At 52.0% G+C, this 12232-nt stretch overlaps 3 protein-coding genes across 3 annotated transcripts; 1 reads left to right on the top strand and 2 right to left on the bottom strand.

The window, feature by feature from the left end:
- The first annotated feature begins 59 nt into the window (after window positions 1-59).
- BDZ83DRAFT_605347 (heterokaryon incompatibility protein-domain-containing protein) lies at window positions 60-2535 on the top strand. The gene is made up of 2 exons (XM_060507333.1): window positions 60-774; window positions 868-2535. The coding sequence occupies exons 1-2, from the start codon at window positions 321-323 to the stop codon at window positions 2529-2531; spliced, it is 2118 nt and encodes a 705-aa protein (XP_060369555.1). The 5' UTR covers window positions 60-320; the 3' UTR covers window positions 2532-2535.
- A 1207-nt stretch (window positions 2536-3742) lies between these two features.
- BDZ83DRAFT_33850 (uncharacterized protein) lies at window positions 3743-5073 on the bottom strand. Its single transcript, XM_060502454.1, has 2 exons — window positions 4667-5073; window positions 3743-4585 (listed from the first exon to the last, which is right to left on the bottom strand). The coding sequence occupies exons 1-2, from the start codon at window positions 4886-4888 to the stop codon at window positions 4091-4093; spliced, it is 717 nt and encodes a 238-aa protein (XP_060369556.1). The 5' UTR covers window positions 4889-5073; the 3' UTR covers window positions 3743-4090.
- A 1641-nt stretch (window positions 5074-6714) lies between these two features.
- On the bottom strand, window positions 6715-9125 carry BDZ83DRAFT_748258 (domain found in Dishevelled; the record flags this gene model as incomplete). Its single annotated transcript, XM_060513586.1, has 3 exons — window positions 6715-6840; window positions 6913-8247; window positions 8373-9125. 3 exons carry the CDS (start codon window positions 9123-9125, stop codon window positions 6715-6717), a joined length of 2214 nt encoding a protein of 737 aa, XP_060369557.1.
- Between the last annotated feature and the right edge of the window lie 3107 nt (window positions 9126-12232).

Consider the following 12232-nt stretch of genomic DNA (forward strand, 5'->3'; position numbering starts at 1 on the left):
ACCTCCTCAATTCCACGTTCAGCTGCTTTCGCTACTTATCTCTCATCCCCTCGTCAATTCCGACTATCATTCAAAACGACTTCTATTCAAGGATAATTTGTGCACTTGATCGTGCACATTCTCAAGTTGGATTTCCTTTCCATGCCATGCTAATTGCCTCCAATCCCAAGAGTTTCTTGCGAATCCACGACTATGTGGGTAAAGGGGCGGTCTGCGTATATGGTGTTCATCAACACCTGTGTATGATTCGAGACAAAAAGCACGCTGTCAGATGTCTGCGCCAGATCTTATACCGAAAACAAATATAGCCATATCGCAAAATGAATCGAGAATCAAATCAATCGTCTACCCGAGACGGAACTACGAAACGAACTATACAATTCGACGACAACCCACCCCCAAAACATCGCCAACTCCATCATCCAACCCTCACCTACTCAAACGACACTGTTCTCTGCACCGCGTGCAAGAATGCTTTCAGCAAAGAGGCAGTTAAGGCCGACGATTTCCGTCGAAGACGTCGCAATCAGCACCACGAGTCTTCCGAGGATCTCGCCAACGCAGTCGAAAAAGGATGCTATTTCTGTGAACGCTTTGCGCGTCACTCTGCGGACCCGGGCATTTCGACTGTTCTGAACGAGGATATTATTCTTCATCCGAGACCCGATCCCGTGAGACTGTTCTTCGCTAGTTCTGAACAGCATACGGGACGCGCGTGGAGAGAGGATGATCTGGATGACTTGGTTTGTTTTAATCTCCTCAAGCGTAGCCCCGGTGAGTTATATTGCCCCGATTGGGATCCAGTACGGGGACTCAGAACTCGGGAATTTACTACCAGTGCTACTGGAATTACTGACGAGATATTAGATGACGAGCCACCTGCGCGGTTGAGCCCACGTATGGACTCTCAAGAAACCTTTGGAACAATGATGAAGTGGCTCAACGACTGCGTCCGAAACCACCCCGAATGCAGAGTCTTCCTCAGCCATTCGACCTGGCTACCTTCCAGGCTCATTGATGTTGGAGACCCAGGCAGTCACTTGTGGAGGATCATCGCCACCGAGCATCATCAAACGCCTGCCAATTATGGAGGCTATCTCACGCTAAGTCACCGCTGGGGCTCTTCGCCATTCGTACAGCTTACATCGGACACGCTTCCCAGATTCCAAAACTACACAGCTATAGAGAGTCTCCCCAAGACTTTCCGCGATGCGATTGCGCTAGCTCATCACTTCAATATTCGCCACATCTGGATCGACTCGCTATGCATCCTTCAAGATAGCCCATTAGACTGGAAGAAGGAGTCTTCCAGAATGGACGACGTGTACTCCAATTCTACCTGCAACATCGTTGCAGCACACTCCGAGGGACCCAACGGTGGGCTCTTTAGAGCGAGAGACCCATCCGTCTTGGAATCATTTGTTGTTTGCTCAGAGAGGACGGATATCCCGTCTGGCGAATACACCGTCTGGGATCACACCTCCATCCTAAACGACTATAACAGAGCTCCGCTGTACAGGCGCGGTTGGGTCTTCCAAGAGCGCTTACTGCCCAAAAGGACTCTTCATTTCGGTAAAGACCAAGTTTTTTGGAAATGTAGAAGGCGCCTTACCTGTGAGAGCTTGCCCGACGGCATACCGGTGGCACCAGACATTGACGTGGTCGAGCGTGAGAAAGGCGTCATCCGAATTCGCAGAATGCGCCCCCAAGAGGAAGAGGATTCACCAGAGGATGACAAAACTTTTGCAACTGTCTGGGAGCACCTGGTTGAGGAGTACTCTGGCTGTAGCCTGACCTATGAGAAGGACAAGCTCGCGGCCTTGGATGGAATGGCAGGCATCTTTTCTAATGCCTCTCTGAGTCGATATATTTTCGGTATATGGGACACACACATCGCCCGACAAATCTGCTGGAGCTTGAACCCTGCGGCGGAAAAGAAGCCCAGACCTGCTCATCCCGCGCCATCTTGGTCGTGGGCTTCCGTGCAAGGCAAGGTCTCGTTCAAGGCCATCGTGAACAGCGATGAGAGCATCTTACATCTCGCGCGTCATTTTTACCATAGTGCCCACAGCGATACTCCCGCAGGACGTCGCATACCACTCGGAGGCTATATCGGCATGAGCGGCAGCGTTTATACTCTCAAAGTGTCGGACATTTCCAACGACGGGGTTTCGCTAGATCTTGATGGCAAGTCAGAGCGACTGGATTACAATCCTTTCGTCTTTGACTTTTATCGGGATGATTTACTCCCCATGGAGCTGGTCATCTTACCACTGATATGTACCAGGGAACCTCCCGTCAACGCAAGGGGCGTCGAGATTGCCGGTCTGATACTGCACCCTTTGGGCCGCATCATCGACGACTGCGAAGGCATGGTATTTCGAAGGTCTTACAGGTACGAACGTGTGGGGTTCTTCAATTTCAGGCCATGTGATGGGAAAGGACAACAGTTACTCTACGGGTCGCATTTCACCGAGGCAGAGAAAATCAAACGCCCGTACAACAGCAATCACCGTATACTTTTAGAGTAGCCCCTCTTTCGCAATGATAAAAGGCCATCAGCATCTGTGACTCACAAGTGCATGTGACCGTGTCTGTACAGCTCGAGTCTGATACAGACGAGATCTTTCCTCAGCTTGCAGATGTTGCGACTTCATTGCAGCTAAGATCGAGCCCATAGTGCTCTGGCCGCATCGTTAAATGCTGATTCCAGACATCTATGGGATAGACTTGACCATGATCATTACTCGTTTAGGCTCATCCATCTCCTCCCTGACTACCCAGGTTGAGCTCGACAATCATAGGCAACCGAGCAAAAAGATTACAAAGTTGATCAAAAGCCTCGAAATCCATACCTCGCCCTTGCTTTCCATCCTTGGCTCAGCTTACCGCCCATTGTCTTAACACTGCCCAGAAAAGATCAAAGGTAACTAAATCATCTGCAAGTGGCCTCGAGGATGGGTATTCTGGTCTTTTAAGTTCGAGAATCTACCGGAGGGGAAAGCGACACAACTTTAACCCTTGGAGAAAAGCACTACACGGTCGTGAGGAGGTCCTGCATCCATCATATCCCATATCACAGACATTTCACCAAACGATACAAGAGGCATCATGGGCCCAGATATGACACACACACAACAAAAGTGATAATTCTATAAAGTCTAAAAAAAAAAAGAGGATAAAGTATATAAAGGCGTATCAAAGCAAATACACCTATATTAGGATAATGATGATGATGGTTGGTGATGGTGGCGATAAGGATGCAGAGTGATAATGATGCTGAAGTAGGTTAATAATACCAGTCGAAACCCCTTTTCGACCCCCCCCCCCCCTTGTAACAGAACCCAGCGAAAGAAACAAGATTCTAACAAAGGAGATCCTTCATTCGTCCCCATTTCATCCACTGAAGCAGTTTTCCATCCCGCCCCTTTCCCCCAGTTTTTCACCCGGGTTCTAGCGGGATACTGCCATAAGAAATGCTGCTGCTGCCTCTTCCAACCACTCTACTCTCTCTCCTTCTCGTCTAATTTTCCCCAATGCAAGGTTCAGAAGTATCCTCATCTCTGGGCGTAATCGGCGTAATACAATAACGGGGCGTGATAACAATGATGATGATGAACAACAAAACAAGAAACACACACACACTAAAACAATAATGATGTTGGATCCACACACTTTTCCAAGGCTTGGATAAGCCGAGTTTGCAAACCACCAATGGATTCCAGAACTGCAAAAAGTTTGTTCTTTCTCAAAACCCGTCCGCAAGGAAGAGATGACGATTGTAAGAGGAGAAGCGAAGAGACCTTCTCAACTCTGGTGAAGGAGACGAAAAAAACAAAAGGTTCAGGAGTGCAGAAGGCGCAGGCGAATCTGGCTTCACTTCACTCCCGTCCTCTAGCCTCTCGCCCACGACAACATGGGGTCTCTAGGTCCTCCCTCTTCTCCTCTTTGGAAGTCTCTCCCCATTACCAAAACGGTTCGACAAAGAAGAGAACAGGTGCAACTCGAGTTTCCAAGGAGGAAGGAAAAGCCATGCAAAAATCGGTAACTATTGCCAGCCAAGAAGGACAAGCAAAAGCTTTCGACCCCTTTACAGAGCCAAAACGGCAACGACACCGGCAACGAGAGCAACACCAGCAGCAGCGGCGTTCTTCTCGGCGCCAGCGACGACGACGGTGGTAGGCTTGGTGCCGTTGGTGCCAGCGGTGCCGGTGGCGGGGCAGTTGGGGCTGCCGGGGCAGACGAGAGCGCCGGTCTGGCTGGGGGTAGCACCGCCAGCACCGCCGGCGCCACCAGCACCGCCGGATCCGCCAGCACCACCGGATCCACCAGCACCACCAGATCCACCAGCGCCGCCGGAGGCAGCGGGAGGGCAGTTGGGGCTACCGGGGCAGACGATGCCGGCGGAGCCCGTCTGAGCAGGGGGCAGGACGGATCCCGAGGCGCCGGGCGGGCAGTTGGGGCTGCCGGGGCAGGTGATGAGGCCGGTCTGGGTGGGGACGGCGGGGGGCACGTCGGTCTGGGCGGGCGGGTTGGGGACGACGTAGCCGGTGGGGTGCTGGCACTCGGAGCACTTGTTGGTGGTCTTTGGGTGTACGTTGTTAGCTGAGGCTCAGGGGCTTTTGGGGGGAAGAAGTAGAGAACGAGGGTAAGGTGAGGTACTCACGTAGGTCTGGGTGCAGGGGCAGTCGGGGATGATGAAGGTGGTGGGCTGGTCAATGGTGTAGGTGCGGTTGTTGAAGCAGAGGGTGGTGGGCTGGGGGCAGTAGGTCGTGACGGCGTCCCAGACCTTGGTGATGGTGTAGGTGCCGTTGGTGTAGACGTGCTCGTAGGCCGAGGCCGTGCCGGCGACGAGGGCGAGGGAGACGAGGGCGGATTGGATCTGCATTTTGGCTGTTGGTTGGTTGGTGTGGAGTCAGTGTGTGTGAGTTGTAGTTGTTGATGATTGTTGTCGGTTATCGAGTTACTTGCTGAGCGAGAGAGTTGCGAGAGAGATTGTGAGGATTGTCCGGAGAGCAAACAGAGCTAGTTAATGATTGTTTGAAAGTTTTTGGTTGTTTTGTTGGTTAAGGAGAGTGAGTTGCAATGTTTGGATTTATTCAAGAGAGTGACTGAGGCCAATTGAAGCAAATTAAACGAAAGGGGGGGAACCTCCGAACAAACGAAAGAGTTCTTGGATGGATATATGTGAGATGTGTGTGTGTGTGAGGGATGGAAAGGAAAGAAAGGTGTGACAAGAACGGTTCAAGAGCCTCCTTCTTATGTCAATCTCATACCGATACAACAACACATCAAAACACACCAAAAGTTCAAATCATAACCAAAATAACTCTCAGATATCCACCTGAACGGCACGCTCAGGGGTTGGCGATACCCAGACAAGCTGACGAAAAGGCTTAGCCTTGCAGACGGAGGAAAGGGAGAGGAAATGCTAAGCCGGGAACCAACGAAATGTCTCAGGAACACGACGACTACTTCCCACTTTTCTACTGGAAGAAAGGAGAGGCGTCCTCTGGAACACGGCAAGATGAGAGATTGTGAATTTTGGCCGTTGGAGACCAATAAGAAGCTCCGGACTCGCGGCCGGGAATGCTGGTGGAGTCGTCCCGGGCCCGTGTTTGTTGTGGTCCGTTGAGCTGCCAAGAATGTTTCCACCGGCCGCCGGTAATGTGGCGCATTCCAACCCTTCAGGTCCAGAAGGGAAGAGAGTCGGCAAAGACGGAAACTAAAGGTAGATGGGATGAAATTAAGCAAGCACATGGAAGGGGGACCAGGAGTAAACACACCTTTCTGTGTCGACTCCTTTCTCTCATCCTATTTCGAGCTCTGCAGATTTCATCATTGAAGCATTCCTATCACACAGGGGAACATGAGCATGCGATCATGGCAAGGTTTGTGGTACCGCTTTCATTTGCTTTCCTTTCATTCGGAGGCTACTTGAAGAGGTTGAGCGTTGTGCGTCCCCACTCGGTTCGCGGAGCTCTGAGATATGTACAGATGGGCCAGAATTGCTCCTCGACCGCTCGTCTCCCTTTTTTTGCCATCCCCCTTATGCCACAGCAAGTTACTCGCTTCGTGATGTCCACACGACATCCACTTCCGGCATACCAATTGGCAGCGGAATCGCCCTCGTCCTCCACTCTGTGACGAACAAAATCTTTCATCCGTCGCCGTAAGCTCGTCTCGGGGGTCGTGGTTGAGACTGCGCTCTTTCATGCCGTCCTTCTATGATCGTCCGCCCCACCCAGCCAGTTATGATTGAAACAAAATGAGAAATTAGAAGAGAAGAAGAAAAAAAATGGAGGAATCAAAAAAGTCGAGTCCGCATGTGATGATGACGACGTGGTCATGCGCAAGCGGAGTCAGTTTCGCCGACTCATGGGGTCTCCCTCTAAGAATAGTTCCATCCCCAACGCCTTCATTTCCAAAATAATCAAGATGGCGGCCAAGATCAACCCTGGTTTGGGGCTACTCTGTTGGAAAAACTGAAAGATCTTGCCCACCGCCCGTTAATGAATCAAAGACCATCCACCACGTATGCACAAGATTATGGTTCGAGGAAAGTGCCGAGACTTGCCAAACGGCCTGCGTGTGCCAGTATCGATGGAGTCGATCCTAGGAACGCGATCGGTCTTGTTGTGATGAGATTGTGCACAAAAGTGTCATCTCATATTGAGTTTGGGGGAGAAGAGCTGCGTAGTATCAAAAGTTTCCTCATTTGCGGTTCGATCGGCTCGTGCTTCGCTCCAAGCCGCGGCCGCCGCCGGTGACTGAGTCGAAATCGTAGTTCTTCAGGGTGTGTTCGTACTTGGGGCTTCTCAGGAATTTGGGAACCGAGTCCTGCAAAAACAAGTCGGGTTAGTATGGAAATTCCCACATTCCATGGCTCATCAGTCGGAATAATAAACATACGCTTGCCATCAGTTTAAAAACTGCGTTCTGAGCATCCTCAAACAAAGACATGACCTCTTGCAAAGTGTCGATCATGGCTACGTCCTGTCCGACAGCCTTGGTCATTCGAGTCGCCAGGTTGTTGCGAAGCTGATGGTCAATATTCAACTCGCAGGGAGAGCCGGGGGCGAGGAATGCGTTATAAATCCCGTACGCCTGGGCCATGATCTCCTTGATGCCGTCCATTGAGCTCGCGTTCGGGTTCTTCTGCGCGACCCGAATCGCCTGCCGGCAGCTCCGGACAAAGTCGTCGACGTCGAGGTAAAAGGAAAGATTCTCCTCGCAATGTGTTTCGCGCAGATTTTCTCTAAAGAGCAGACGAAGGGCTGCGTCGTTGAGAATCTTGTCGAGCCGTTGGGTGTTGGAATCTCGCGCGATAGCGTTACGAGAGGGTGTGACGACCTCGCTTTCTGACGTTCTTCCCCGCGAACCAAGACCGTTGATCAGATCCTTGCCCTTTGCCGTCAATTGGTAAATAGCATGCTTTGTGGGCTGGAACAGGTTGTTGCTGGGATATTGTGCCATATGAGCGCGGTCTTGTACCACGGGCTCCATCAAGTCGTACTCCACGAACAGGGACGCGATGTCGTACGTCTCCCGCCTGTCTACGGTTGTGCAGCAGTCCATCAACCAATCAGTGGCGGCCTTGCCAGTAAAAGTATCTTTGTACGTCTTGCCGTTCACCTTACGCTCGCTAGCCATCTTGACACCAGTCAAGCCATCCTTGTAGTCGCTGAGTGAGTCCGAATCGGCTGAGCTGACGCTGGACTTGACGTTGGGGCCGTGTGTTCCAATAAATCTCCTGAAAATGACCTCAATTGTGCCGCGATCCGTAATGAGCTTGTCCGTCTGGCCGTCACGCTCGAGAATGACCAGTTGCGACAGAGTCGCGCCGACCAAGTCGGATATCGACTTCTGTTGGATACCGTTGCGTGAGCAGAAGCGATCCAACACGGTCACGCCCTTGGACGTCAATTGCCACACGGAACCCTTCATGTTGTACACCTGTTGGTACTTTCCATCGGCCGACTCGATAAATCTTGCCTCAAGGAACTTTTGGCAAATGGAGCGTGCCATGTCCTTGGCCATGGAAAAGGTCGTCGTTGTGGTCGTCGTAACTATTCTGGAGGGGTCTTTGGGGTCGGGCATACGGTTGGATTGAGAAAACTTGAGGGATCCCAAGTTGTTGATCGCATCTTCGGACAAGAACGTGTTTTCCACACGTGTTAAACGGACTCGATGTGCAGACAAAGGCAAAAGGCTGACAATCAGTGTTGAGTAGAGATCCTTGAAGTCCTGTCATTGTTCCACGTTAGCCATCTATGAATCGCGGAGTTCGATCGAAACGACCGGGAATGCGACCGGGCACTAGATGCGCGATTCTCGTCGGGTGGATCAGAATTGAGAGAAACGGGACTGACCTTTGTGAATGGCCGGTCATCATCCGTCATGCGGAGAAGCCGCGAGGAAGTTTGGTGCATTTTGCTTTCGATACTCGGCAATCGAATGGGAAGTGGCCTGGTCGGATCGGTCTCGCTATATGGCTGAGAGGGGATATCCTGTACCAGCGACACCTGGCTTGGATACTTGCCCTCTATGTTGTTCAAGGTGCTGCTGGAAGAGGACGAGTAATTGGAGGGGCTCGAATATCGTGGGTATTTGTCTTGGGAACCCAGATTGGCAGAGTAGTCGGAGGCAGAGTCGGGGGTCAAAGAAGCGCGGCCCAATGCGGAACTGGAGGCGCGCTGGCGGACAGACTGGTCCGAGGAGAAGGTAGCGAGTGCAGATTGGGTTTTGTCAAAGGCGGCAGCAGCGAAGCCGAAGATACCACCAGAACGCTGAAGTTTGTAGAGGGAACTGGTAGAGGGCGAATGGTGATGAGAGCGATAATACGGACGGTTCACCGAGGGCGCCTGTTGCTGTTGGAGTTGTTGGTATTGTTGAGCGTGGTAGGGATCGGTCGATGATGATGTAGTGGTGGTGGCAGTGGTAGTTGCAGCAGCAACAGAAGGAGGAGTGCTGGAAGTGGTGGTGGTGGTGGTGGTAGTAGCGGTGGATCGTGGATTAGCACTGGTAGGGTTGGGGTTGGCTTTGTGTGTGAGAGGTTGAGAGCTGGCCTCGTTTGACAATGGCTCGTGGTTCGGAGGTCGGGATGTCTTGGAGACAGCGGCCATCTAATGGGAGGAAGAGGGTTAGAAGAGGCGCGGACGGCAAGACGGGTGTTCAAATAAAAGGCACGGCGCAGAAAATTGAGAGGGAAAAAAAACTGAAGAGAAAGCGGGTGGTTTGGTGAGGCAGGGCGTGAAGGAGAAGAGGAGAGGAGGTGTGTGGTAGTGGTAGTGGTGGAGGAGAAGGAGAATAAGGGACAAGGGCTGCGAATGGAGCGAGGAGGGAAAAAAAGGTACTTGGCCGAGACGAGGTACAGTACGGAGTACACAGGCCTCCAGGGGCTGATGTACATGTAGACGGCGGAACCCTGTAAGTATAAGATACAAGGGGGGGCAGGCTAGTGGGAGTGGGAAGAGCGTGGGAGTGAGACTTCTGGCTGACAAGGGGAGTGGGGGAGTGCAAAGTGGGAGGAGGAGCAGGAGGAGGAGGGTAAGGTACGGGAGTACTTGTGGACTTTCCATGCTTGGCCTGACGGACGCTCCACGCTAGGTACGGCTACGACAAGCAAGCAGAGAGAGAGAGAGAGAGAGCGGGCGGTCGACGGGCAGAACCAAGGCACATCCAAGTACCCAAGTCAGGGCCAGCAAGAGAGCAGAGCCAAGGGCAGCAGTTGTTTGAACAACCACCTCTACCTTACCATAATTGAGTAGATGAAGATGGAGTACACAGTAGGTAGTGTAGGTAATTAGAGGGGAAAGGGAAGGCAAGAAGGGATGGGATACCGATGATGAAGAGGAACCCCCCCAAAAAAAAAGCGAGATGATGATGATGATGGTTTAGACAGGCAGTCAAAGCAGGCACTTCAGGAAGTGAGACCGAGAGAGCCCAGAACGAGAGACGAAATAATGTCGGATGTCGCGAACAAGGCTGCTGCTCTCTTCCTCTTTTCTCCATTCACACCACACTTGTTTTTGCTGCTTGAAGCTTCCGCCGGGGATTTGCTCACCTGCTGCTAGGTAGGGGCCACCCACGCGTGGGAAACAGGCTGATTTACAAAAAAATAACGGGGTGGTTTTTTTTTTTTTTTTTTCAAGGACCACGGGAGGAGAAGTAATTCGCACTAAGTATAGGGTAGGTGGTATGTACTCGGATGATGAAATGATTCAACAAGATTGGACAGAGAAAGGGAAAAGAACGAAAGGTTCGAGACTTGGTAAGGACGCGACGATGACTGGGAAGAACGTGGATGGGGGAGATTTGAGAAATGCGGGCTACGGATATGACCGTCATGCCTGTGCGCTGCCGCAGGGTGACTAGGTAATAGGTAAAGGTACGGGAGATACTGACTTGACTGAAGCTGAAATATACGATGATCCAACAATTCGATCTGATTTCTGCCAGAGAGTCCAGGCGTGACGTGATAGTCAAAGCTGTTCGTCTCTGGATGGCGCCGGCGGACTGGGGGCTTGAAGGATTCCGTCTGCAGGTTTTCACGCCGCGCTTGGTGACATGTGTGTTATGTGTGCCAGTGTGCCAGTATGGTGGAACGGACGGGCGGCGGCGGCGCGGGCGGGCGCGGACGACGGACGACTTTTGGCTACGGTGATGTGCGAAAGGGCGACGGCGGGCCAAGGGGACAACCGAGGCGAGCAGGAGCAGGAGCAGGAGCAGGAGCAGGAGACGGCCCCTCAGAAAGAAGGCCGACGAGGTAAGTGGACGATGCGATGATGCCCGTGTAGGTAGGTATGTGTGTGTGTGTGAGAGAGTCTGAGAGATGAGACGGGAATAAGAGGTGTAGCAGATGGCAATAAGCCAGCCTAGCAATCCAATCCAAGCACCTCCACAGTAGGTACGAATACCGCAGAGAGGGAGCACGAAGAAATTGGGTTTGGTGTATGGATAGTGACAAGTTAAGCGTGGTGGCTGACGCTGGGATGGAGTACTCCGTAGATGGGAAACGAGGGGCGTTGATCTGGCGAGTGCCCTTTCTCCCGTTTTCCCAGGTCGAGGTTTTACGGAAGTGCTGGGTCCAGGTCAGGTGTAAGGTAAGGTGAGGCCAGCCAATGTATCCGTAGTATAGGTAGCCTGTAGGTAATAGTCGGTATTCGTAGTGCCAGGTCCAAGGTGTGAGGTATGAGGTGTGGACGGTAAGGTCAGGCCTGGGGTGGAAAGGAAAAAAAGAGGGACTGTATCCGTAGTGTAGGAAAGGCGACGACGCGGGAAGAGCGAAGACTTGAGACCGAGGCTCAGCAACGTGAGACTTGACGGTTCCCCCCTTCTCTTTGGTTTTAGGGGTTTGCGCTTGGCTGGCGTGCGCCGTGGTGTGTGGATGGAGGGGGGAAGAATAATGCGCCTTTGGAATGGTAGCCAAGTCTGAGAGTGCTGGTGGTAAGAGGCTAGAGCAGGACCGGAATAGAGTCCTGTTTGATATTTTGCGACTATGCCGGCCCCGTACGATATAGGACGGGCAGTCGGTGGTAGTTCGATTAGACTGAAATTGGCTTGCGGGTTGGGTGAATTAATTTTCCCTTATCACTCTCACTCTCACACACTCTCTCTTGGGTTCCTCTCTCGTCTGGCGTCTGCGTCTGTATGCCCCTAGGTTTCTCGTAGGATTCGGGAAAGGTAAACCGAGAAAGAAGGGAAAATACGCCGTAACGCAGTATAAAAAAAACAAAAAAAAACGGGGAAAATGAAATAAAACCGGGGTGTGGACTCGTGGAGGCAATTTTGGCGTTTGACTGATGGATCGATGGATTGATCTAGAGTCCAAAGGTACGGGATACTAGCTGGCTTAGCTGGGGATGGAAGATTGGGGAGAGAGAGAGAGAGAGAGAGAGAGTTTCCCCCTTGGTCGGAACTTGTCCAGCAACAAGTTCCACGAACAGGCGAAAGAAAGAGTGGGCGAAACGTGAAGAAGCTACGAGACTAAGAAATCCCAAGACAAGAAGTCGAACAGGCTGGCGCGGGTTCAAACATGGACCAGGGGCAAGGGGAAAGGGAAGCCAGCGAACCCGATCTTTTTTAGGGGCGAGCCACGGCAGCTGACGGGCGAGAGAAGTAGGGAACGATGTGCAGGACGGAATAGGAATAGGAACAGGAGTACGGAGTACGGAGTTGGAATAAGAGCAAAGAGGTGAAGTTTGGGGGAAATGCCATCCGACGTGTTTTA

Source organism: Colletotrichum acutatum (genome assembly GCF_030867785.1).
Source record: "Colletotrichum acutatum strain CBS 112980 chromosome Unknown BDZ83scaffold_11, whole genome shotgun sequence".
Classification (NCBI taxonomy): domain Eukaryota; kingdom Fungi; phylum Ascomycota; class Sordariomycetes; order Glomerellales; family Glomerellaceae; genus Colletotrichum; species Colletotrichum acutatum.